At 45.0% G+C, this 26,937-nt stretch overlaps 1 protein-coding gene across 3 annotated transcripts in view; it reads right to left on the reverse strand.

Moving 5' to 3' along the window:
- Positions 1-3,158: 3,158 nt before the first annotated feature.
- The window catches only part of Fam114a2 (family with sequence similarity 114 member A2), a 34,531-nt gene continuing 10,752 nt past the window's right edge, over positions 3,159-26,937 (reverse strand). For 2 of the 3 annotated variants that reach the window (XM_059270599.1, XM_059270600.1), the window contains exons 6-14: positions 26,763-26,897; positions 26,135-26,293; positions 24,686-24,809; positions 18,344-18,423; positions 13,293-13,415; positions 12,382-12,521; positions 9,910-9,982; positions 6,464-6,517; positions 3,159-4,326 (exon numbers count right to left, since the gene is read on the reverse strand). In XM_059270599.1, the coding sequence (XP_059126582.1) occupies positions 4,192-4,326; positions 6,464-6,517; positions 9,910-9,982; positions 12,382-12,521; positions 13,293-13,415; positions 18,344-18,423; positions 24,686-24,809; positions 26,135-26,293; positions 26,763-26,897 (1,023 nt within the window). In that variant the 3' untranslated portion in view covers positions 3,159-4,191. Of the gene's footprint in view, positions 4,327-6,462; positions 6,518-9,909; positions 10,038-12,381; positions 12,522-13,292; positions 13,416-18,343; positions 18,424-24,685; positions 24,810-26,134; positions 26,294-26,762; positions 26,898-26,937 lie in introns of those variants that run through there. The other variant, XR_009380623.1, reaches the window with a different exon arrangement.

Consider the following 26,937-nt stretch of genomic DNA (forward strand, 5'->3'; position numbering starts at 1 on the left):
TGCCAGCCTGAGAACGGGTTGTCGTATGTCTCTAGATTCTTAAAAATTGGGTTATGGAGTTGACGAGTAAAAATGATTATAAAAGATAATTCTGTTTATCAATGATGACTAAACTTGAGAAAAAAAGATTGTAAAAGTTAACTGTTCACAGTTCATCAATGATGACTAAACTTTTGACCCCAGATGTGCAAGAGAAAAAATTAAACACTTGTCCAGAAACAAAAATGATATGATCTACATTTTGCAACAACATTAATCTATCTCTGCTTACTGAACTCTGTATAAATAAAAAGGCACTCTGACTGCAAGTCAGTCGGGCCGCAAGATTCTCACCATCACCACGGCCTGGCTCACTTCTTCCTCACCTACTCCTCTCTTCCTCTCTGGAACCTGTCAACCGCCAAGGCCCACCCACAGCACACATGAAAGAAGGAAGCTTTTGCTCCTTTGCCTGCTCACCCTTGCCTTCCTAACGAGTCCATTCCTTTACTGGCCTTAGAGCCTAACGTCTTTGGGATTCCAGCATATACTGAAGACCAGCCGAGACATCCAGCCTCATGGACCGAGCATCACCCAGATTCTTGAACTTTGCATTCCTACCCAGCCATTGTTGGATTAGCTGGACCACAGTCTGTACGTCATCCTAATAAACCCCCTTTCTATATAGAGCAATTCATTCTATAAGTTCTATTATTCTTCTTAGTAAGTTCTAGAACCCTCACTAATACAGTTGTGCTAGGTACACAAGCACATCCTGGTTTACTGAAGACAATATACTCATGTTCAACTTCTGAAACTTCTTCAACACACAGCTGAGCTATGCAGCCAGAATTATTCAGTGCCACATGAGACGTAAAGGAGGTTTCAGTTGCATGAAAAATTTAAGCCCCTTGGGTTTAAAATCTCGGTTGAAATTCCCACAGTCACTGTAAGTTATTCAGATGAGACTGCCCATTCCTGCTCATAAATGTGCTTTCAAAAGTTATGCAAGCTAGATATGTCTTTAATCCCAGCACTTGGGAGGCAGAAGCAGGTGGATCTCTGTGAGTTGAAGGCCAGCCTGGTCTATATAGCAAGGTCCAGACTAGCCAGAGATATACAGTGAGACTCTGCTTAAAAAAAATAAATTAAAAAAAATAAAAAACTAAGCATGTCTAGGTCAATGTACAGAAAATAAGTGATAGTGGAATGTTTGGCCACAAATATGACACGTGTATCATACCCCATCCCCACAAGGCTCAAAGGACAAACAGCATGTAAGCGTAGACAGACTGTGAGAGCGGAGTTTGTGGAGGACTGTTGTGAAAGTGTTTTCCAGACATGGCAGGAACACTACACTTGTGAGCTCACAGCAGCTGCGGATGCCTGCACACAACCTGAAAAGGATCAAGCCAGTCAGCAGTCTGCCGTGGATGAGCAGGAGTTCATGATGGCTGCTGTGTAAGGGATGAGTCCGTTTTCCTCAGGGTGAGGTCCCTGGTCAATTGCCCATGCTTCAGTGGATGGCCCCCCACATATGCTGGGACAGCTCAGCAGGGAAGGGTACCCTGACTGTCTGGGTATCAGGCTATACCTGGTGTGGTAGGGGATGGTCTCCCTGCAGGATATAGTAATCCTGCTCCTCTCCTGGAGAGTCCCTACAGCTGAGCTTTGCTCTGCCCCCACTTAAGGGGACTTCCTAGCAGAGCTCTGCTTCTTCTCCGGCCCAAGATGTTGCTTCTTTTGCTTCACTCTGCAAAAGGGGAAACCCCAGCAGAAATATAGCAATCTCCTCCAGCTCCGGAGCAAAGTGTTACTTTTCCAGCTCTCCCTTGCTCTGTCCACTGAGGGACATCTCAGCAAGGATCTTCTGTTCAGCTCCCCCTTGCTGTCCATTATGGGACATCTCAGCAAGGATCTTCTGTTCAGCTCTCCCTTGTTTTGTCCACTATGGGACATCTCAGCAAGGATCTGTTCAGCACCAGTGAATGAAGATCTTCACACCCAAAACTCTTTTGAGAAAGAGATTTATTTGGAAAGGAGAGGAGTCCATGAGAACAGCTGCCTCTACCAGGGTGGAGAGAACAGCCCACAACTGACCAGGCAGGCTGGTTTATATAGGATCTCTTAGGGGCAGAGCCAACCAGGAATTGGTTAGTTTTTTTCTGCCCAGGGATTGGTCAGTTTTGTGAGCTAGGGGCAGAGATAGCCCTGATTTAGAGCCAAACTATGTTTCTTTCACTGGCCTTTCTTGGCTTTTTGATACTAATTCTAAGGCCAGAGCATATTTCTTCACTGACTCTGATTCTAAGGACCAAGAGTGTTTCTTTGGTACTGGTTTCAGAGTCAGGGCATGTTTCCTTGGTTCTGGGTTTGGGGATAAAGTGTTTATTTCTCTGGCTCAGGTCCCAGATCTAGGCTGTGTTTCTTTCCCTGGTTCTGGGCTTCAGGGTCACGGTGCTACTTTCCTGCTCTGTGATTGGTTGGTTTCACAGGTCAGTTGGCCAGGGGCAGAGAGGGCTCTGATCTGAGTTTCTTTAGCCAGCCCCTTTTCCCTACATAGAATACCAATGTGTTGTTCACATGTATGAAATTCTCAAACAATAACAAAAATACTTTAAGAATACCAATGCATGCATAGTCACTTGACCTCTGTTTTAGAACCAGTTGGAGGACACAGCAGCAGCAATGTGTACAGAAAACACACATGTGGGGCCCACTGCACCTTCCTTCTGCTCAGGTCTTCACACAAGCTCAGGCCACTCAGAAAATGTACTGCCTGGCAAGTGCAGCACTGAACGTGAATGAAACTTTCAAAACTTTTCCGTACCTTTACCTCAAGTGCTGAGAGAGCATCTGGGTGTCCCTTTAACTCTCTGGGAAAGTGACAGACACAAAACACTTAGGGATATGAGATTTCTCCAGATGATACAATAACCAGCAAGGCTTATGAGCAGACTGGTGTCTGAGAAATGGACTGCAGTTGGCATCATACCAGTGCGTGGATTTTCAAAGTTCCCCTCACAGATTCAATAGGGGCCTTAACAAAATGTTATCTTAAGACTATCTCAGAATATCCTTGTTTCTCAAATGCTTCATTTCTAAACCTTTTATGAAAAAGGACAACATTAAAGTAAAATATTTTAATTCTTAATTTTTTTTAAATATCACACGTAGAAGTAAGTATAATTATATTTTATTGTAAAGGTGTTCAAAGATGAAGGGCAGGGCTCTCAAGTTACCAGAGCCACTAAAAACTACAAAGTTAACAAACATTTTTTAAAAGCTTGGATATCAAAATAGCCTTTAACTGTTGAAAACTGCAAAGGAGCCTTAAGAGTATAGGATGGCCACTGAACTTTCTTCAAAGTGCACTAACTACTATATTAAAACAAAAGAAGAATGAGGGGGAAATGTATTATGTCTGAGGCTAGATCTTGTTAAAAGTACACATTTTCACAGGACACAAAAACCCCATCACCACAAGAGCCTCCTCCCCTCTGGAGCAGGCAGCTGAGGAATGCACCCTGCATGAATGCAGCCTCAGGCAGCGTGTGCATGATGCAGCCTGAAGAGACTCAGAGCATCTGTGGACATGCAACTGCATGGTCTTGAATGAGCTGAGCAGGGGTTTCGCTGGGAATCATTTGAAGCCAAAGGGCACTTTGCTGTGGTTCATACATGTAGCTACGAGTTTCTCCACTATGCCAAACATCTACCGAAATGAAAGGGCAGAGGACACAGCCAGACCATCTCACTTGGGGCTTATGTAGTCTCAGTTCTGTAAAAGCCACAGACTATTCTGGTAAAGAGAAAGTCCACAGTGAAAAGAATGTCATAAATCCCAGGATACCAAGTTGACGTTTTGCTCTTTCTTGCTTAATAACCCACTGGCTGCAAATTACATCCATGGCAAACTTGTTAGTGTTTTCGGATATTTCTACATAAAGTCCAGCGTTTTTGCCATAATGTCCCACTGACTTTCCTGAAAGAATGTCTTTTCAAATAATTTATTACTTCTAAGACTCAGAAGAGCAGTGTACAGACCTGAGTGCCTCAGCCACATAGAGAAGCAAGCACCCCTGTGAGTCTGCGCCCCTGCCTGGGTTTTCACACACTCAGTAATGTGTCGCTCACTCTGGCTGCAGGGCTTCCCTGAGGAAAGTTGGGTTTCTCAGCCTTCATGATCTCAGGTAGACTCTTCTCTGTTCTTTAGTGCTCTGTCAGAGGGCTCTGGGCGGGCAGCTCACCCCTGGGTGACTCTGTCTTGCTCTCGATGAGAGAGATCTGCAGCACAGGCAGGAGAAGCTGGAAGGCATCTTGAATGTAGGAGGCACTGTTTGAAGCCTGGCAGGATTGAAAAGTCATCAAAAAGAAAAGGTTACAATTGCCTGGGAGACAACAAAGGACAGACCTGTGTCTGCAACCCAACAGAGCCACAGCTTGTGAAGTAAGAAAGGACAGCTTGACTCCTGCACTCAAGTTTGAGACAGGACGAGGCAGACCTAGGAGACAATACAGCAACACAAAAAGAATGCCAGCACCCCAACTCGCCCATCAGACATGGCAGCTTTGACTGCTGCTCAACTGGACATTCGAGGATCATCTAGCACCAGAGTCAGGCACTGACATGCTCTCAGGAGGCTCTGAAACATCATGGCTCCTCCCACAGATTCAGCGCCATGACAGAAGCACTGCACTCAGGTAAGGAGAGTCCAGACAGCTCTGCCTGGTCAGTGGACAGGAGACAAGAGCCTTGGAAAGTCATTTTACCCCAGGTTGCAGATCTGATCTGTATCTGACAAGCTCTCCCCTGCCAGAATAACAACAGATAGTTCGTTACACTAAAGATGGGACATTTTCAAGGACAAGAGTATTTCAGATCTGTATGTACCAACAGCCCATTCAAAATGGTAACAAGGAGCTCACACCAAGACAGCCTGCCTTTTGTCAGTGGCTGGCACTCCTATCAGAACTTCAGTGGGACACTTGATAACACAGTTTCCAGCAAAAGAGACCTTAGAAGTCATCTAGTTACAGCTCCATGCACTTAAAACAAGATTGCCAGAAAGGGCACCTCCAACCCAGGACTACAGAGCACTTGAGGGAGGCCCAGGGAGGCTTCCTGGCTACAAAGTCTTTCAACTCTGCCAACTACTAAACCACAGACTCAAGTTGAAAAATAGCTTAACTGGCCAGGCGGTGGTGCACACTTTTAGTCCCAGCACTTAGGAGGCAGAGCCAGGCGGATCTCTGTAAGTTCCAGGACAGCCTGGTCTACAGAGCAAAATCCAGGACAGGCACCAAAACTACAGAGGAACCCTATCTCGAAAAAACAAAAAAACAAAACAAAACAAAAAATAGCTTAACTGATCACAAGAGTGCTGAGCTACTCAAAGCTGTGTAGCTGGAGGGTTGGGACCATTTCCTTAACAGTAACTTAATTTTAAACTGAACAGTCTAGTTGGTTCTTATTCACTTGTGTATGCACATGTGGGAGTATGCGTGTTATAATGCACATGTGGAGATCAGAGAACAACTTTAGTGAGTCCATTCTCTCCTTCCACCATGGAGATCACACTCATGTTGTCAAGCTTGGTAACAAGCACCCTTACCGACTGAGCCATCTCACTGACCCTCAATTCATACTTTAAACCTAGCCAATTATCAACATACTTCTTTCACCAGCTTTATGTAAGTGTGTTCTAAACAGGCCATTACATGTCTCAGTTGTCAGAGTTTGGAAAGCATGGACTCCAGAAACCACCCCACCCTGGTAGCAATTTGATCAACTATGGCATCCTCTCACACCTTCTCTGGAGACATTTCTGTTATGTGCATTGGTGTTTGCCTTCATGTATGTCTGTGTGAGCATGTCAGATCCATGGAACTCGAGTTACAGACAGTTGTGAGCTGCCATGCAGGTGCTGGGAATTACACCCTAGGGCCTCTGAAGAGTAGCCAGTGCTTGTGACTGCTGAGCCATCTCTCCAGGCCCCCCTTCTGGAGACTTAACCCTACGGTGCTGATGCTCACAGACTGACAAGGAATGCATGCTCGAGTGGGACTCTGTCAAAACAGAGGACTTCTTCCTCGGAAATGGCCACATGCTTTGTCTTCTAACATCTCTGCACAAGGCCCAGCCCTTCAGGAAGCAATGCTTGTCTGAGTGAGTGTCAGTCCCTGGTGCTCAGCAGCTGGTCTCCAGAAGGTGTTTCATTACTGAGAATTGTGCATTAAGCTGTCAAGGGGTAGGGACTGAGTAATGATAGCCTATGGCCTCTTCCATCCAAGTTTACCCTGCAGCTTTGTTACACCTTCCAAATACTGAGCAGGGAAGTTACATCAAATAAACAGCAATTAGTCATATCTGTCCCTGTAGGGCTAAACTGCAATCTGATTTGTAAAAAACAAAAACTAAGGAGGTAATAAATTAATGCAGGATGTCTTAGGAGTCAGAGATGTAAAAACCATTACTACTCACCTCTAGAAACACTGCGGTGATTAATGGATTAAGAACGTCCACCTTTTCTCTGACCTGGAATAAAGGAGACAGTTTTGTCACAGTACACCTTAAGAAAACAACAAGCAGAACAGATTCCCACCTTGAAACACACATAGATAAACAAAGGCACAGAACATCTCGACCAAGGAAGGGCAAAGTGTCATCTCTGGAAAGAAACTTTAAGTGCTGTAAACTTCTTTTCTCTACCTTTCTACACTACCAAATTGAGAACATACTGCTTTGCAGTTTTGAGGGGATTGCTGCTGTTAATGTTCCTTGGTGTGTGAGTGTGTTGACTGTGTGTGTGTGTGTGTGTGTGTGTGTGTGTGTGTGCGTGTGTGCGCACATGTGCCTGCTCTCGAGGTCCACACGAGGCACAGCATGAGTGTGGAGGGCAGAGGACAGTGTTCAGGAGTCAGTTCCCTCCTTCTGCCTTGGTCCTGGACCCTGAACTCAGATCATCGGGTTTGCTGAGTCAGTGCCTTCGCCCCGAGCTACCTCACCAACCCCGTGGTCTTTCATCAGCTCTTTAAAAACCTTCATTCTGAATGGTGTAAACACAAAATGAATTGTATTCGGGCAAAAAAAGAAATGAGTGTCCTTAGCAGGAGAGGTGATGCTCTCTAGAACATCCTCACGTTGAGTAGAATAGGTGGAATCCAGAGTGACATCATATCTCTGTGCGTGTGGAGAACAGATTGGGAGGGAGAGCAGTATGCAGGACTATTTAAGGGACGGGTGATCAACCAGCACTAGGAGGGACAAGAGAGAAAAATGGGGGTGAATTTGTACACATGAGGGCTAGTACTGTTAACTTGACAGACTCCAGAATCAGCCAGGAGATGGGCCTCTGAGCATGCCTGCGAGGGGTTATCTAGACTGGGTTAAGAGACTGCTGGGGGGGCCACTCCCTCAGCTGAAGTGGAGTGCAGGATGCACACCAGCGCACACGCATCTGCTGCTCTCTCCTCTTGACCACAGACAATGTGACCAGCAGCTTCTAGCCCTGCTGCTTGACCTCCCCACCAGGGTGGACGTCATCCCGTAACTTTCCCTTCGACTGTGTTGGTCACAATAGTCTATCACAGCAGCAGGAAAAGAAACCAAGACAGTGCACTCAAAAAAATTAAAACAATGAAATACGCACGCAGATAACCCAGAAGAAGAAAGGCATCTGCATCTTAGAAGGGCAGTCGGACCCTGACTAAAAACTTCAGAACAATTTTAAAGCAAGCACAGTCAACCACCTCAACTGTTTGGAAGAGAGGCCTCTTGTGACTCTCGTTTCATGCAAACATTTTCAACCGAACACATCAGCAGTACTTTGTCGCTGACTAGCTATCTTAAAGTGCCTTCACAGAACACAAAGTGACTCCATTAAACTAGCTTCAGAAAACCTAGCAGCTCCTTTAAAGAAAACACTAGGAGGGAAGAGAAGCTACAATCTAGCATATTCCAAAGAGAAAAAGTCCAAACTCCAGCTTTAGGATTCATTTGAGCTACAATTTTGCTAAATTTCGGGCCCCATAGCAACTCTGCCAGCAAGACATGATTTGAAGAACACTGTGGAGTTATTTTCTCCACTTTCGTGCTCTTGGTCTCTCACTCCGTGATCATTGGTTTCCCGATCACCTTCCACATCACTCATCAACCTTAGTAATCTTAGACCACGAAGGTGGAGCAGACAGAGTAGCAGACAGCCAGAGCAGGAGACTGGCTGAAACACTGTCAGCAACACAAAGGAAAAAGAAAGTGAACAGCAAGGCTACAAACTCTATAAGCCCACTTCCAGTGACATACTTTCTCCAGCAAGGCTCAACATCCTATAAACTCCATGACCTTCCCAACAGCACTGGGACCAAACAGTCAAACATATGAGTCTATGGCGGGCATTCCTCACGCAAACCACCAGAGCACAATCCATGGCACTCAAATAAAGACTAAGAAACAAAACTGTGTGTCTAGGGTCTTATGACCTCTGGCAAGGGGACAAAGACTTCAGTGGGGGGAAGGGATAATTTTTACAGTGGTGCATGAGACAGAAGAATGCAAACCAATGAAGCTGTACCCTGCCCCTCACACCACACACACAGATTAACTCAACATTCATCACAGACATAAGAGCTCAACGCTCATCAAAGAAAACTCAAAGTTGATCTTGGGTTAGTTGATGCTTTCTCAGTTAAAACACCAAAACTGTATGTGCTGATGAATACCACTGAATATAGACTTCTGTTGAAATTTTTAAACTATGCATAAGATACTATCAAGAAAATCAAACAGGAACCCAGATATGGTGGCGCACACCTGTAATTCTAACAGTCAGGAAGCAAAGGCAAGAGGATACCAAGTTCAAGGCCAGCCTGGGATACACAGATCCTGTGTCAAAAACCCAAAAGATAGGCCTGTAACTCAGTGGTAGAGTATTTGCCATGCATGTGTAAGTCCCTGGGTTTGATCCCCAGCACTGCAAAAGTAAACAAGCAAAAAATAAAACAACCCACATACTGAGGGAGAGTCTGTGTCTATCACATACCTGACAAGAAACTGACATCTGTAAGACACAAGAAGTTCCAACATGTCAGTAATAAAACCAAACAACCCAATTAGTTACTGCATCAGACATCTCCCTAAAACCACACAAGCGGCCCGAGAAGTGTGGGGAAAGACCCTCAGTGTCATTAGACACTAGAGAAGTGCAAATCTAGTCAGCAGTGAGGCACAACTTCACACTCACCAACACACTGAAAACCACAAAGAAACCACAGCTAACACTGGTGAAGCTGCAGGAAGACTGGCATGCCATACATCGCTGGTAAGAATGTAAAATTATGGAGCCACTTTGGAAGCAATCTGACATTTACTATCTCACCTAGAAAGCCCTGCAATTCTGCATCTAGTATTCTACCCAAGAGAAGTGAAACCATGTTCACACAACAGCTCACACCATGTTCATGACAACTCATTCACAATAATCACAAATAGGAATAGTCCAAACGTCTATGAACTGAAAAAGATAAAACGTGGTATACTCAGCCATAAAATAAAGCATTAATAAAAAAACAAGAAGTACTAACACATGCTAAAACAAGACCAACTTCAAAACTACCATGCTAATCTAACAAAACATACATGTGTGATCTCATTGACACAAGATGTCCAGCATAGGAAAGTTTTATGGAGAAAGAAATGCAGCATCATTGTCTAGGGTTAGGGAGTGTGGAGAAGGAAATGGGGAGTGCTACTGTGTGGAACACTCAGGGGCAGTGATGAAATGTCCTAAAATCCAATTCTGTAACAACTATACATCTCTGTAAATACATGTACTAACAACCATCAACTTGTGCCCTGAAACATGCGAACTTTATGGTGTGTAAATTATATCAACCATTCAGCCATTAGCCCCACGAGGCAGAAACTCTTACCCCAGCAGTGGTGAGGCAGGTGGTGAACTCTTTAGACAGAGAGCCCAGGTCTTTACACAGCACGACTGTCACCCTGGAGAGAAGAACATGTCAGAAGAGTCCTGCTCTTCTTCTTTCTCTTTCTACTCCTTTAATAAACGAAACAGGTCACTCCTAAGAACAATGGAGAAAGAAGCCTTTAAGGGGTAAACACCCCTTTCTCTCCTAGTGTTTCAGTATGAAATACACAATCCTAAAGTGACACACTTAAGAGACAGAGTGACGCTGCCACTTTTTCTGGACTCCATCTTGGGTTCCGTGGCCATCAGCATACTTGGAGGGAGGATAGTAAGTGCTAATCAGTGCCCATTTCTTCCTGCTACAGACAGACCCTTACCTGCCTTTTCCTACAAGGGATGCTTCTTGGGGGAATGAGCTCTCTGATTCTGCACTGGAAGCCATGCTGTTCTTCCTCATCACGACTTGTGAACCGACCTTCCTCTCCCAGGCTCCAGTCCATGAAGGGCAGCCCCTCTATTTTCTAGCTCCCTTCCTTCTTGCCCAAGTCCCTCCAGCCTGAGTTGTGAAGACAGCTCCCTGCCCTTGCTCATCTCTCCCCTGCATTTGTTTTCTCGGCTCTTCCACACCTAGTGTGATAATGCCCCAGTGCTCAAACACTGGCATAGTCTCCTTATGTATTGACTCCTTTACTCTCTCAACACCACTCTAAGCTAGACAGGCACTGACATTATTGGCTTGGGTTTTTTTTTTTTTTTGTTTTGTTCTGACTTTGAGATAGGGTCTCTCTATGTAACTCTGGATGTCCTGGAACTATGGACACCAGGCTGGTCTCAAACTCAGAGATCCATCTGCCTCTGCCCCCAAAATGCTGGGAAAACAATGAAACTAAAGAAAGTGAAGCAACCTGGCCACTGTCACTCAGCTTACAAGTAACTGTCAGCTTCAAAAGATTAGTTACAAGACGTCCTAGAACTAAAAGTCTGCTTAGACCCTCACATTTGGGTGTCTATTGGCCTTATCCTATATGACTGTTCACAGGGTACCCCTTTTTGCTCTCAGGGGCATCTTTCAGTAGGTGAATACAACCATCTCCTCCTAAATAAGGCCACACTGACTAAGAGAGCTTTCCCTACGAAGCCTGTCTACTTCCCCATGAGAAAAGGCAGCAGTCAGTGCTGCTGAGGTTAGCACCAAACACCAACCTTAACTCCCACCAGAAGAAAAGAAATAGAGCTCAGCATGCACTCACTCAGAAAATACCTATGGAAAATCCTCTGTGGGCCACAACAGTGAGGAGGAGAGCTCCAGCTCTCACAGGTTTTAACCTACTGGCCAATCAAGAGTGAGATTACACACAAACACATACACACACACACACACACACACACACACACACACACACACACACGCACACATATGCACAAAATTTGTATATGGAAACATAAACACACATTACAGAAGGTGAGATGAGCTACAATAAAGCTGAACAGAGGATCAGAGAATGATGGGAGAAGCTGTTTTAGACTGTGAGGTGAGGGGATGCCTGAGGTGGCAAGAAGTAGATGGTTAAGGAATGAGGCGGGCATAAAAGGGCATTCCAAGCTGCAGGAATGGCCACTCTTCCACACAATTGGGTCTGTGTCCTTCATCCTCAAGGATGCTCCAGACAACACTAGGAACCCTGTAAGGCAGCAAGGATGCTGTAGCTGGGGAGAGCTGGAGAATCACACTAGACTCTCAGATGGCCATCTAACTTCTTTACGTCAAGTGAATGGCCAGGTGTCTAATTTCAGCACTCAGAAAGTAGGGGATTGTGAAATTGAGGCTGGCTTAGGCTACATACCAAGACACACACTCTGTGTGTATGTGTGTGTGTGTGTCTCTCTCTCTTTCACACACACACACATACAAAAGAATGTCTATTTAGATCTAGAAACTACTAAGCTTAAGTTTATCTTTCCTACTGGAATTATCCACATTTTACTACTTTGAAATATGTTTGTTCAAAATCAGCAAAAAGAAAAAAAAATATGTGTCAGGCTTGGGCAGCCTCCCTTAACTGCCCAAGGTCCACAGCACCTCCATTTGCAAAGTTGTGCTGCTGTAAAAATCATAGTTAACACAAATTAATCCCTTAGCATGGCGCCTGGCATACAGTGCACACTGGTAACTAACAACTGTAATTAAGAGCTAGAGTGCTGAGGACTACTTTCTGTTGTTACTTGTGCCAAGTTCCCCTCCTACTGAGACTAACAATCTGCAAAGAAACAGTTTTCAGAGGACAGATCCGTTAATGAAATGGGCAGGTTCATATGTAGACTTGTGCTTGCTCAATATGTTTTGATCCTAAACATATACCCATGTGCAATGGGAACAGAACCTTGTTAAAAAGCAAGTTTCTAAAAGCTAGAAGGAGCAAGAAAAGCCTCTCAGCAGTCTCCCTGTGAGAGATGCAGACTGCACTGTACTTACTGGGAGAGTGTCTGGCTCCTCTCCAAGGCTGTCACCTCCTGCTTCTGGCCATGCAAAACCAAGGCCGCTGTTTTGTGGAACAGTTCAATGGAGCAGGCAGTCAATTCTGCTAAGCTCCGGATTGCAAACGCATGGATATCCTAAAAATCAAACAAAGAAACAGTATTATTATTGCTGTTTGTCACTCTAAGTGGAGATGAAAGCACCTTGCTTCTCACACTGAAGAACTTGGAACTTTCCAAGCAGAAACGACGAAAGGCCACTGTTGAAGAGACCTGCTCTTCTTCCACTGTACAGCACCTTTCACAGCCGGGCTCCTACCTACAGCAGGCTCCTGCACAGTGGGCTGGGACCACGTAACTAAGTCTGGCCAAAGGACTGAGATAAGTGTCTGGCAGCTTAATCTGAGTTACAGCCAAGTTCCCTTCCTCCCTCCTTCACTTCCCATTTTTCATCATTCCTGTCCTACAGTCTGGAACTAAAATGATACCATCCTGAATCCTAATGTTGAAATTACTGATCCCAGCATAACAAAATAAACTGCAATGTCGACTTCTATCTTAGTGGGGAGGGGGGCTATGCACTCACCTGGGGGGGGGGGGCGGTTAGAGGCCCATGGCCAATGCCTTCCTCTGTCACTCTCCACTTTATTTTGGTGACAGAGTCTATCACTGAACTTGGAGATTAATGTTACAGGTAGACGGGCCGGCCAATGAGATCCAGGAGAATCTCCCTGCCCTCACACTCCACATCCTCCAGTGCTGCAACTGTGACAGCACACCCAGCCTTGTATGTGGACGCTGGGAACCCACGTTCAGATCCCAGTGCTTGGGCAGCAGCACTTTACCACTGAGCCATCCGTCAGCCCGAAATTTTATCTTTGTTTAAAAGAGCTTAGTTGCTTTGCTTACCTCTACTGAAGTTTGTTTGGCTTCCTCAGTATTTTCTGTCTCCAACTGATTTTCCCCTTCTTCTTTCTCTGCTACTGGGTTAGCCAGAGATGTCCTGATCCATTCGTATGCTGTATTTCTTGCCTAAGTAAGGAAGATAATCCAACAGTTCAATGCAGTTCTTACCAGGACTACATCAGCACCCTGAGGACCAGCTCTTCTCACCAGAGCAGACCATGTGACTTTTAAGTTCTTGTCTTACTAGACACAAACTCGTACACTGAACCCTGTCCAGTGGCTCCCTGTGTTTATGTTAGGCAGAGCATATGCATCTGAAGACAGAGCAGACGTGTCCACAGGTCTGTGCTTCTAAAGCTGGAAGCCAGGTTAAGTTGTAAAGCGCTGCCCCCAGCCCAGAGAGTCCTCCACATCCCTTACTCAATCCTGCTTACACCAAAGACTTCTGCTCATCATCTACAACCTCAACCATTCTTAAAATTCATAAAATCGGCTCTACATTCATTCTCATTTGTGCCTGCATGTTTAAAGCACAGCCAATGTCAGACACGCCCAGCTGCATGTAATAATTCACTGACTTACTATGTGAAGATTGTCACTCCATACAAATTCCATAATTTTCCTTTCTCCTGACAATGAACTTTTCTGAGTTTTTCTGTTTTTGTTGTTTGTTTGTTTTAACATGATCTTCTAGTTTTTCACCCACCCTCACAGTCACTGTCTCTCAGTCTACAAGATCAGTGTAATACTGATCTTGCTGGCCTGCCTATACTCTACAGATCTCACCCCACTCACCCTACTACTGCTTCTGCCTAGATCATTATTTCCAATCTTAACTTCTTCCTCTGGAAAATCAAAGCACCCTAAATGCTTGTTAGACACTTACTGAAGTTCTGCAACTACTCCACATACAGCATGTAAAGGAAATGTAATAGTTTTATTTTCCTATCCCTAATCGATCCTTTCATTAGCCAAACTTTAGAGGTACCAATCTAAGGACTCAAGCAAAAGTATGAGAGTCAACCAGGATTTTTCTGATGGTCTGATTTTGCACAAGATTCTTCTCCAATCTGCCCCCACCTTCCTCCTCTGTTACCATCATTAGCATTCAGAGCCACATCATGACTAGTCTATTGCTTCCGGTGCAGCTCATCTTCAATTTATTTTCAGTCAGAATGCTGTCAGTGATCTGCCTACCATACAGGGCCAACCATTTCCCTTGTGATGGCTTGAATGAGAACAGACCCATAGGCACATGTGTTTGAATGCTTAGTCAGCAGTCAGTGGAACTGCTTGGGAAGGATTAGGAGATATGGCCCTGTAGGAGGAGGTATGTCACTGGGGGGGTGTGTGTGGGGGGGTGTTTCAAAAGCCCACACCAGGTCCATGGTGTGTGTGTGTGTGTGTGTGTGTGTACACGCGCGTGTGTCCAGGTGCCATACCTGCCTGCCTGCCACCATACTCCCCGCCATGATGGTCATGGACTAACTCTGAAACTGTGAGTAAGTGAGCCCCTAATTAAATGCTATCTTTTAATAGGTGCCTTGGTCACAGTGTTTGGTCACAGCACTAGAATAGTAACTAATACACCTCTTTTGGTGTGTGGTCCCCCATCAACTAGATCACATTCCATCACATGATCTAACTACTTTTCAATCTCACTTCTCACTGTGTGGTCCAGTAAGATGACCTGTAACTACATCTGTTTTCTCCCAGCCCTTCACCCAAACATCACCTCCTCCACATAATTTCCAGAGACCTTCCAGGAGACAAGGCACCCAAGCAACCCTTCTCTGAATTTCCACAATCCCAGAATACCACTTAAATTCAGTGCTTACCTTCTGGTCTTCTGACACTGAAACCAACTATCTTAGTCTCCTAACTAGAATGCACACTGAAGGTCAGTGGTAGAACGTCTATTTGGTTTGCAAACCTAGTTCTGGCATGTGTGTCCCTCTACCTCTACCTCCCTTCTTTTTGTAGCATACTGCTTTGGGTTCTAGATTCTTCTCGGTTTATGTATTCTCGATGAGTCTTGCCTACAGTTAGCAAATGATTCCAATAGCTACAAGAACAATCAATCCCTATGTCCCCTCAATGACTGGTTTGTGGACAAGAAAGTGATCCAGTGGGGTCAATGGACTCACACAGTATCAGTAAAGTTACTAGGGAAGCTAAGCCACCAGCCCAAAGCTGTCAGTGGTCCCTCAACACCATGTACAAAAGTGTCCTTCAACAAAGCCAAGGAAAAACAGCAGAGCCCAAGGGACAGGCTCCTCACAGCGCCATGCCTGAAGCAATACTGCTCCTCGATGTTCTAGCTTCGTTGGCTACTGTGTCCTCTCTTTATACCACTTCACTTGGGTTTTTATCATTTGTAGAGGAAGCACTTTGATGCCTGTGCTGGTTAGGTTTGGTCAACTTGACACAAACCTAGACACATCTGGGAAGAGAGAATCTTAATTGAGAAATGCCCCAGAAGACTGGCCTGTAGATAGCCTGAGGGGTTGTCCTGATTAATAATTGATGTGGGAGAGCCCAACTTACTGTGTGTGGTGTCACCCCCCGGGCCAGTGGCCCCAGGCTGTATAGTCAGGCAGGCTGAGCAGGCTAGGGGGACTAAGTCAGGAAACACGGTTCCTCCACGGAGTCTGAAGTCAGTCCCTGCCTGCAGGTTCCTGCCATCACTTCCTTTGGTGATGGAATGTAACACCCTTTCCTTCCTGAGTTGCTTTTGGTCACAGAGTCTGAAGTCAGTCCCTGCCTGCAGGTTCCTGCCATCACTTCCTTCAGTGATGGAATGTAACACCCTTTCCTTCCTGAGTTGCTTTTGGTCAAGGTGTTTATCACAGTGACAGAAAAGTAACTTCCCTTGAATGAAGGCACCCACTTAATTAATTTTATACAGATACAAAAAATGCACTGAAAGCTGAGTCAAACAAGAGAGACCACAAATGACCTTGGTCATGTCACTGGACTTGAGCCTCTAAGGGACTCAGGTAGTACCACAACCAGTTGAAGAGAACCTGATATCCATCCATTTGTTTCAGGGTTCTTTCCTTCCTCTTTAAAAGAGGACTACTCCCAAAGAACCTACAGGAACAATCCAATCTAGTTCTAAATAAACCCGCCCTTACCATTACTTAAATAGTAACCTCTCTGTCTCCCCCGACCCAAAAAAATGGGAGGGGGGGCACACGCTAGGGAGCTGATTAAGCTTTAAGTTGGCAAAAGCCAGACACAGCAATCCATGCCTGTAATCCAGCACTGGTGAGCCAGAGACTAGAGGATCCCTGGCCCAGTTTCTCTGTCTGCTGCCTTTGGATCAGGACGTAGCTCTCAGCCACTGCTCCAGCACCATGTGTGGCACCATGCCCCCTGCCATGACAATAATGGCCTCTGAGACGATAAGCAGGCCCCCAATTAAAGGACTTCTTTTGTAAGAATTGCCATGGTCATGGTGTCTCTTCACAGCAATAGGACAGTGACTAAGACAGTCAGCTGACACATATGGAGAACGATGAACTCCAAGTCTGCTGTTGATGTTAAATATGCTGAAGTGACAACTGTACTATGGTTATGCAAAGGGACAGCCACATCTTCCTACCTATCCTCCAACAGCTACGAGAACAACAAGGGGCATCTGAAGACAGAGAAAGTACCTGTGCAAGAGAAGTAGTGTGTCAACACTAGTGAGTGCACAGTAATGTTTTGTACTGGTTTTTTTTTTTTTTTCACCCTTTTTCTTGGTTTGATGTTGTTTCTAATATGCTATCAGCAATGTCATGCTTTGAATCTGAAATGTCCCCTAAGGGCTCATATTTGGAACCCAGTTCACAGCTGGTGGAACTATGCTGGAGGGCCATGAAGCCTTTCAGAGGTGGGGCCTAGACTGCCATAAGAACAGCCACCACCTCACACTCCTGGTCAGGGCTGAACTACCATGCCTTCCCCACTGAGATCCTGTGGTCCTCTGAAAACATCAGCTAAAATAAGTCTTTCCTCCCTTGGGCCATTGATGTCGGGAATTTCAGCGGTGGTGATGCAAGAACTGCCGGGAGGCTAAGTGTTAGAAGTGACTGCTGAGCACACGCCCCCGGAACGCACCATCTTCCCCAGGCCAGCACACTGCGACACAACACAAAGACTCTCACTCTCTACCTGCTGGGAGGGGAGAAAGACAGCTGTGCTGCCTCCAACCAGCCAGCAGCTCTACAGCCAAGCAACACCACACGCCTGTTGCTGCCTGCTGCTGGGATTGCTCAGGGTCGGGAGAGGTGGATGCAGAGACAGGAGCAACACATGATAACAAGCAGTATCTCAAAAGCTGACAGTGGAGTACATGGGAGCGCCCACTCTGAGCTCTGACAAGACTGTCCCAAACCCATGGGGACAGTTCAGAGTCACCACCCAAGACCAGGCTCAGCCATGGGACTTCCTCATTCCCACATTCTAAATGGTCACTAGCAGAGTCACTGTCAGTCATTGTCTGGCCACAGCAATGCTGAGCTCCAGGTCCAACGGGCAGGGCCCACACCTCATCATCTCTGATCAGAGACCTCATCCAATGGACACTTGACATCTGGTTCCATGAAGTCTGGTCAGCACTGTCAACTTTAAATGGCCAGTCCTACAGGCTTGATAAAGCATTCAAACAAATGAAGTATCCCATATAAACAGGTCAGGATGGGACACGTGCTGGGGAAGCAGATATGGGTTCTACACACTAACCTGGAGAGTAGGAGGCAGGGGAAATGTGTAGAATCCTTTTCTAGAACTACCAAGAATAAATCCTCCATGCTGGCAATCTCACTAGCTAGGAAATTACAATCTTATTTTCATTATCTATTATACTATATGTGTTGTGGGGGGGGGGGGGGGTTAATTTGAAACAAGGTCTTGATAAATATAAGTACCCAAGTTGGCCATGAACTTGCAATCCACCTGCCTCAGCCTCCCAAGTGGTGGGATCACAGGCATGTGCCACCACACCTATCTACCCACTAAAATCTTACAAACAAAATAATGAAAATCCCCAAAATGGAATAACTTACCCTGGCAAGTTTCTCTGGTCTGGAAGAGACATGAAGCTGAGCAAATAGCTCTGTTATCTCCTTGGTAAAATCTTCATCCCCTAAAAACCAAGACCCACATAAAACATTTGAGAAAGACTGCCAAGGAGGCTGTGCTGTCTAAATTTAAGTTAACTTGATACAAGCTGAGTCGTCTGAAAGGAGAGACCCTCGACTGAGAAAATGTCCCTCTGAGATGGGACTGTAGGCAAGCCTGTGGAGCACTGTCGTTATCAGTGACTGTTCCGGGAGCCCAGCTGATTGTGGGCAGTATCAACCTGGGCTGGTGGTCCTGGGTTCTATAAGAAAACAAGCTGAGCAAGCCATGAATAGCAAGCTAGTAGGCAGCTTCCCTCCATGGCCTCTGCATCAGCTGCTACCTCCAGGTTTCTTCCCTGTTTGAGTTCTTTCTCTGACTTCTCCCAGCAATGAACTATTACCTGAAAGTGTAAGCAAAATGAACCCTTTCCTTCCCAAGTTGCTTCTGGTCATGGTGTTTATCACAGCAATAAAGACCCTCACTAGGATAAGGAGACATAAACATGCACGCAAATGGGAGTCATGTGATCATGATCACAGCACACAAGAGACATCTGGAAAAACAGTAATGTCCTCCTCTCTTTCTCATCTAAATCCTGTCTGTCCATTGGCCCCTGCTGAGGCCCAGCCCATGCACTGCAGAACAGAACTCTTAAAACACAGAAATCTTTGAGCACAAACATATGTAAGAGTATTTCCTAATCCTAAGTCCATGGTGCATAAGAGCAAATTAGTTCTCCTTTATACCTATTTCCCCAAAAGCATCCCAAAAAATATTCCAATGGGGCCATCTTGGTTCTTTTCCTTCAACTGTACTTTTGCCCTCTCTCTTGATAGCTAAGGCAGAGAATAAAAATGATTTACTGAAGCCGGGCGGTGGTGGCGCACGCCTTTAATCCCAGCACTCGGGAGGCAGAGCCAGGCGGATCTCTGTGAGTGCGAGGCCAGCCTGGGCTACCAAGTGAGTCCCAGGAAAGGTGCAAAGCTACACAGAGGAAACCCTGTCTCGAAAAACCAAAACCAAAAAAAAAAAAAAAAAGATTTAATGATCCCCAGTATGACACTTTGGGAAAAGCTATTCACTGATACAGTCCTCACTCACATAACTCCTAGTCACAACCTACCATGAAAGAATACAAAACCTGACTTCCATAGTCATTTGGTTTTCCCAACTAAGCTCTAAGTATGACTCATGTAAGGGAGGACTCTGAATCCACCTGGAACACACACGGTCCAAGGAGTTTATAATTGCATTGAAGAAAAGAACAGGAATCTATGTTTACCTCACATAACAATACTACCCTGAGGTATATTTTAGATTGTTTGTAACAGAACACTACGGCAATGAATATATTAAATTTATAAGCATTCAAATATATTATCTGAGTGATCAAAAAGCTGTTACTATCAAAAGCAGTGATGAAAAAAGTATGTGGTAATTGCTGTCAAAAACTGAGTATACAAACAGTTGCTGCATTAGAACAGAGGTAGTTGTTGGGCTGGGTGTGTGGCTCAATGGCCCAAGTGTTTGTTTAGATGCATGGATGGAAAGGAAGCTGGGCACTGCTGCTTAAGAGGGCTGTGGGTAGAGGCCGTAGTTGTCCATAAGGGAAGATTCTGAAATGAGGTCTAGAAAACACAGGAGCTCATAGGAACGAAAACAACCAACATCCAGAGCTGGGCTCTGCACTGTCTCCTCCTGTTATACCCACATTTTTGTCTTAGCAGTACCAGTGACATACAATTAACTACCAAGTCACTGAGCATTTTCCACCAAAACCAGAGAACCAGGACAGGGCAGGCAGGGGGATCACAGAGGAGACCTGAGGCAGGGTGGGCAGGAGGACTGTGCTGGAAGCCACTGCTGTGTTTTCAAAGTCTTCACTCCTAGCAAAGGTAAGAAGAAATATCACAGACTGTTCCATCTGTTCAGAAAACTTGGAACCCTCTGAACAGTAAAGAAAAACGAAGATTTCTAATACTGTGCAAACCCAAGTGTTGAATAAATTAAAAAAAATACTGTTAATGTTTCCGTGTACAAATAACCTAAATTAGGTTGACAAATAAATGGGATATGGCATGCCTTGGTCTGGTTAGGAACAATGGAACAACTTAAACCAAAACTGCTTTACTGGTTTCCTGTTAAGGCTTTTAAAATGCAGATTCTTTTTACCTATTTACTTATGTTTTCTAAATAATGAAAATAATAGCGAATGTTTGTTAGTTACCTATTATGTGCCTGACTATAAATATACTTAATTTATTCCTCATAACACCATGAGAGGATTCGGTCATCATCTAACCAAGATGAAACAAAGGCTCTGTGCTAAGACACTTATAGAAGTTACATGGCTTTGTGAGAGGCAGGTCTTCATTCGGAAGCCAAGCCTAACTTCAAATTGTATCACTTGGGGTTCTAAACTGGCATCTTAAGATCACCAGACCATTTCTAAGACATACATTCAAATACCAGTTCTAATCAAGAGCTGAACTTTTACACAAGCTGTCACTTAGTGAGATGTTACATACACAGCCAGCTTGACTTCTCAGTCCACAAAGAGAACAGAAAACATCCCTGTCTTAGGTAAAAGTCACACTCAGCTCTGTTCTTCTCTCACAGAAAAGGCCCTCAGATCTGTCTCAGGGGAGCTTTGCCTTGCTCTCAGTAGACTGAGGAAGTTATTTGATTTCCCACTCATAGTAGATTGGAAATGAGAAAAATTAAGTGAGACCGAGAGATGTCCAACTCAAGCTTCCCGTACTCCACAGAAGTAAAAGATAAACTCACAGAAGGACAGGGACACACAGCTCTAAAGAGCAATCGCAGAGGGTTTTTAAAGTGCTGCAGTTTAGCATAATTAACCCAGAAATTCTCAAACATTAAAACCCTGTGGCCTCCCAGGAGCTTTTATTTTAAATGCAAATTGTATAGTTTAAATGAATTAAAAATTAAAACAAATGTCTAAAGTATTTATTCATTAAAAATAATAAACACTATAATCAGGACATATTGTATGAGAAAAGGATCTATTTTCAATAAATGAAAAAATGCAAACTATTCATAATAATAATGAACACAGGGTGGGAAGATGGCTCCACGGGCAAAGGGCCTGCTGTGCAAGGATGGTGACTTGCATCCAGATCTGCAGCACGCACACGAAAAGCCAGGCATGACAGCTCGTGTCTGCAATAGCGATGCTGGAAGGCAGGGCAGAGGACACTGGGAGCTCACTGGCCAGCCAGCCAGCCTAGCAGAAACTGGAGCTCCAGACTCATTGAGAGACCATCTCTAAAAACTATATAGAGGAAGGCACCTAACATCATCCTCTGGCCTCAACAAGAACATGTACACATGGTCATAAGCACCCCCTGCAACGTCCCCCCCAACACACACACACAAATGGTACTAGCCCCACTACTTGTTAATAAAATGAACTTCTTTTTGAAACAGGGCCTAAGTAGTGGAAGACGAACTTGAACAGAAGCTCTTGCCTCCACTCCCAAGTGCAGAGATTACAGGTATGGGCCACATGTCTCGTTTTATGTGGTTGTGGGACTGAACCCAAAGTATGTGGACAATACCCAACCTTACAGAGATGCACTGTGCAAAGGAAAGATGCATGTTAACGACTTTTCAGATAACAGTAACAATTACCCTTGAATAATCTTGTGTGTGTGCATGCCAGAAAGGGAGAAGGAGTGGGAGAAGTGGAGAGTAGAGAGAGAGAAGACGAGAGGGAGAGGGGCCAGGGACAACCTTGGGTGTGAGTCCTCGCCTTTCTCTTTAAGACGGGGTCTCTGCAGTTCACTGCACTGTCCTCCAGGCTAACTGGCCTGCAAGCTTCCAGGGATTCCCCAGTCTCCACCCGGCACCTCCCTGTAAGAACGCTAAGGTCACAGCTCTCTACCATGCCCAGTTTCCACATGAGATCTGGAGATTCAAACTCAGTTCCAACACTGGCATGGCAAGCATTTTACCCGCCGAGCCATCTCTCAATAATACTACAGAAAAACTCAACAGGTGCTTATTTCTTAAAGGTTAGTTGCAATAGTCTATATGACAACGAACTGAAGACTCACTACCCAGTTTTGTGCATGATGTCTTCAACTAGAGCCCACTAGGCCATCTCTTGCTCAGGTGTAATTATATACATCACACATCAGTCAGTGAAAAAAGTTCATTTCTATTATGAGATATCCAAAATGCTGACACATTTCACTATAAAACATACAAAAGTGAATGTTACTATCACCACAGGATTCCTCAGAAGAGTGTGCAAACAGCACTGGAAACTCCAAGTTCATCAAAATGATAAATATGTCCCACAAAATTCAAACTTCCACTTATTCTGAATTTTTATCATCAGTGACTTAAACAAGTCAAGGGTCACTTCATTTACCTTGTTGTTGCTTTTTAAAGATTAATTTTATTTTAATTATATTTGTGTTGGGGGGGTATGTATGGTAGTTTGAATAAGAATGGCCCCCACATATCTGAATGATTAGGGAGTGGCACTATTTGAAAGGATTAGGGGTATGGCCTTGTTGGAGTGGGTGTGGCCTTGTTGGGGTAGGTGTGGCTTTTTTGGAGGAAGTGTGTCAATGCAGGTGAGCTTTGAGGTTTCAAAAGCCCAGGTTCCATGGCGTTCTTTCTTCCTGCTGCCTGAGGATATGGATGTAGAACTGTCAACTACCTCTCCAACACCACATCTGCCTACATGCTGCCATGCTCCCTGCTATGATGAAACTAAACCTCTGAAATTGTAAGCAAACCCCAATTAAATGCTTTCTCTCATAAGAGCTGCACATAAGTGCACATAAGACACATAAGTGGTCATGGTGTCTCTTCATAGTAACAGAACATTAAGATGGGGTATGTGCATAGAGGTCAAAAGAGGACATTGGACTCCCTGGAGATGTCATTATAGGCAGTTGTAGGCCACCTGATATGAATGCTGGGAACTGAACCTGGGTCTTGTGCAAGAGCAGCTCCTCACCACTGAGCCATCTCTCCTGCCCTGATATTACTCTTTTTGTTTTTTGATTGTTTGTTTGATTTTTGGTTTTTTGAGACAGTCTCACTATGTAGCCCAGGCTGGCCTGGAACTTAATTCACTCCTCTTGCCTTTGCTGGGGTTATAGGCATGTTCCACCAACTACTCCCTTCTGAATGGCCTATGCCATGTTCATACTTCCAAGTGAAAACAGTCTTCTGTGTCAGAAGAGAGTTCAGCTCAAACTCAAACACAACATGCTCTTCCTGAGACAACGATCATCCCTCACTGTCTGCTGCACAGAATATGGGAGTGCACTTTAGAGTCAAGATCTGATAACACTAATAACTGATACCATTTCCCCCACTCCAAGGGTCAATGAAATGCACCCTCTTCTTGTAACTGAGTGTGCGGCAGTAAAGACAGCACAGCAGTGAGCCAGTGCGGCCACGCTGACAGAGCCATAGTGTGGCAGCAACAGTTCCACAGCTGCTGTTCTTCATCATCCAGGTATTCAAACAGTAAAAGCTAAACTAAAACTCCTCCGGGGAAGTTCTATTCCGTTTTGACAGTGCGACGCAGGTCTGACTCCCTGAAGGTGACAGGGACATAGGCTCTCCACACCACACTTCATAAACTACCAGCTTAACCTGCCACACAGGCAGCAGGCTCTGTGTGCCAGGATGATCCCTAAAGTTACCTTTACATTCAACTTCAATGTTTCTAACTGCTTGCTTCATCAAAAAAAAAGGCAAAAATTGTCATTAAACTCTACTTTCTTAATCTTGGAAATATTTTCAACTGAAATATCCAAATAAAAACACTCTCCTGATCAGAGTTTAAGACGCACTTGCCCAGGAACTACACTATAAATAAACCGTATTTCCTAATAATTTTGCATTTCAAAACTTACATTCCCTAACACACACAGATATTGAATTGTAAACATGAGAAGGGACAAAGGATCACTGCAGTCTGGGTAACAACTGCCTTGCATGCTTCAGGATGGGGTTAGGGGCTAGAGAAGCGGGAAGGGAAGACACGGATGAGATGTCTGTGGTCACACAGAAAGGATCCTGACAGGAGCAGCTCTCAAGCAGGAGCGCAGGCAGAGCTGTGCAGATCAGACCAGGGAAGTGGCAGGGCCCTGCAGCAGAGAGTGTGGGCAAGCCAGGGGAGGGGAAAGCATGGAGGATCTGTAAGAAAAGTGCCATCGGGCCAGTGACTGACTCCAGGGAATCACTGCAGCCAACAAGGGAGCCACCCACTTGGGTACAGAAGCCTGCGTTACCTTGTCTCTCCTCCTCCTCTTCCTCACAGAACTCTGCTAGGGAAAACGCTTCTTTGAGCTGTTCTAGCTCAAGTCTTGTGGTCTGTAATTCTTCTCCACTCAGAGAACTAAGGATAGATTTCACCTAAATAGATATGAGACAATGAAAATTTGTAGGAAAATTAAGAGAATCTCAAATAGAGATGAGTCCACGAGTCAACTGAAATCTGAATTATAAACTAACCAGTCAGCACAAGCTGCTCTGGAGAGGAAGGGGAGCAGTATCTCACCAGGTAGCCCAGACTAGTCCTCAACTCTCAAATCTCCTGCCTCAGCCTTCTGAGAATGGGGACTATAGGCTTGTGTCACCATAGCCAACTCCTATTCCTTAGAAATTTTAACTCAGAGCTGGAGAGATGGCTCAGTGGTTAAGCACCAGCTGTTCTTCCAAAGGACCCAGATTCAATTCCCAGCACTCACATGGCAGCTCAACTGTCTATAACTCTGATCCCAGGGGATCTGACACCCTCACACAGACACACATGCAGGCAAAACATCAAAGCACATAAAATAAGAATGAATAAATCATTTTTTAAAAAACAAAACAAAAACTGTAACTCAAGAAGCTAATTCCTACAGAAAGGTAGGTTGGGGCAGTCTGTACTTTCCAAAGTACCATGGGATTAACAGCAGCTTAGAAACAAAGGGAAATGAAACAGTCTTCAATTGGGTTGGAGATGGCTCAGCAGCTAAGAGTGCGTGCTTCTCCTTTAGTGGACCTGAGTTTAGATCTCAACACCCACACCATGCTGCTCACTACCACACATAATCCCTGCTCCAGGGATCTGGTATCCTCTCCTGGCATCCATGGGTACGTGCCGCACATGGCATACACTTACACAAATTAAAAATTAAGTCTTGATCCAAGTATGATGTCCACCTTTCATCCCAACACTCAAGAAATCAGATCTCAGTGAGTTTGAGGCCAGCCTAGTCTACACAGTAAATTCAGGCTGGTCAGGGCTACACAGTGAGGTCCTGTTTATACAGACACACAGACACACACAGACAGACACAGACACACACACACACACACACACACACACACACACACACACACACACAGCCTGGAACCAACTAAAAGCCAACAGTTAACTGTATGCAAACTGGCAGCTTAAGTCAGTAAGTTGTTTGGCAGCTAAAGCCAAAGAGACTGCAGAAAATAGACAGATACAAACAGACAGATGATGGGAAATGCACATGTGTTAATAACTCTTTTTTAATCCTTCCCTTTCTGAGTAATAAGGACAATCACCTGATTCTTTCTGGCACTTAGTTCCTACATGGTTTCTGCTTCCAAAGTCCTGAGCCTCCACAAAACCACCTCACCTTCTGAATGCACAGCAGAAGAGTGTCTGCAGCACCCCTTTGTGTGAAGACTTTCAGGAGGGGTTCGGGGCTGGGAATTACCTTTATTTCACTTTCTCGGGAAAGCATCTCCAGAGCTTCTAGATGTGAAAGGCCTTGAAACTCATCAAAGAGTAGCCCATAATGAGTTTTCTTGTCTGTTTCCATGGTTACCTCGCTGGAGGGCCGCTGCTCTTCTTTGTCCTTCACCTCTCGTAAAACCTAAAAAGAGATGGAAGTGTCGTACTGCACCAAGTAATGAGTACTCCAGAGTGAGATCACAGAGCACACGGGAGCACAGCTTCTCGGGCTCCATCCAGAGCACAGCCCCTTCAATCTGGGCTCCACATTCAAACCCAAGGAGCTGGGGGACAGCAGGAACCACGTTATCACACAGAATCTCACACTAGACAGTAACGCCAGAGACACCAGGTGCTGGTCTGTGGGGGTTTAAAAGTTAATCTAACAGCTCTGACAGGGTTTAACATCCCACTCTGCTGACAGGAAGCTACTGAGGAAGGGAAACAGAGGGACAACAGCTGGAACCCCTCTATGCACTGGAGCTCTCACTGCCCACCCCATAACCCCAAAGGATTCAAAAGAAACAAACACTAACAAGGTTCCCAAGTCAACATCGGCAAAAATCCAATGAAAACACAAGCAGGCATTGCACAGGTGAAGGACACAGTACCTGTGACAGTGTAGAATTCCGGTTCATCAAGCCCTTGGTTCTTTTAAATCCAGGATCCCCTTCTGCTATGACATCCATTGTCTTCTTCCCAATGAATTCCAAGGCATCCAAGCCCCCGCTGATAACGCTCTTGCCCTAGGGAAGCCATGAAACTCCATTACAACACTGAGGGTGT

Source organism: Peromyscus eremicus, chromosome 8a (assembly GCF_949786415.1).
Source record: "Peromyscus eremicus chromosome 8a, PerEre_H2_v1, whole genome shotgun sequence".
NCBI lineage: Eukaryota > Metazoa > Chordata > Mammalia > Rodentia > Cricetidae > Peromyscus > Peromyscus eremicus.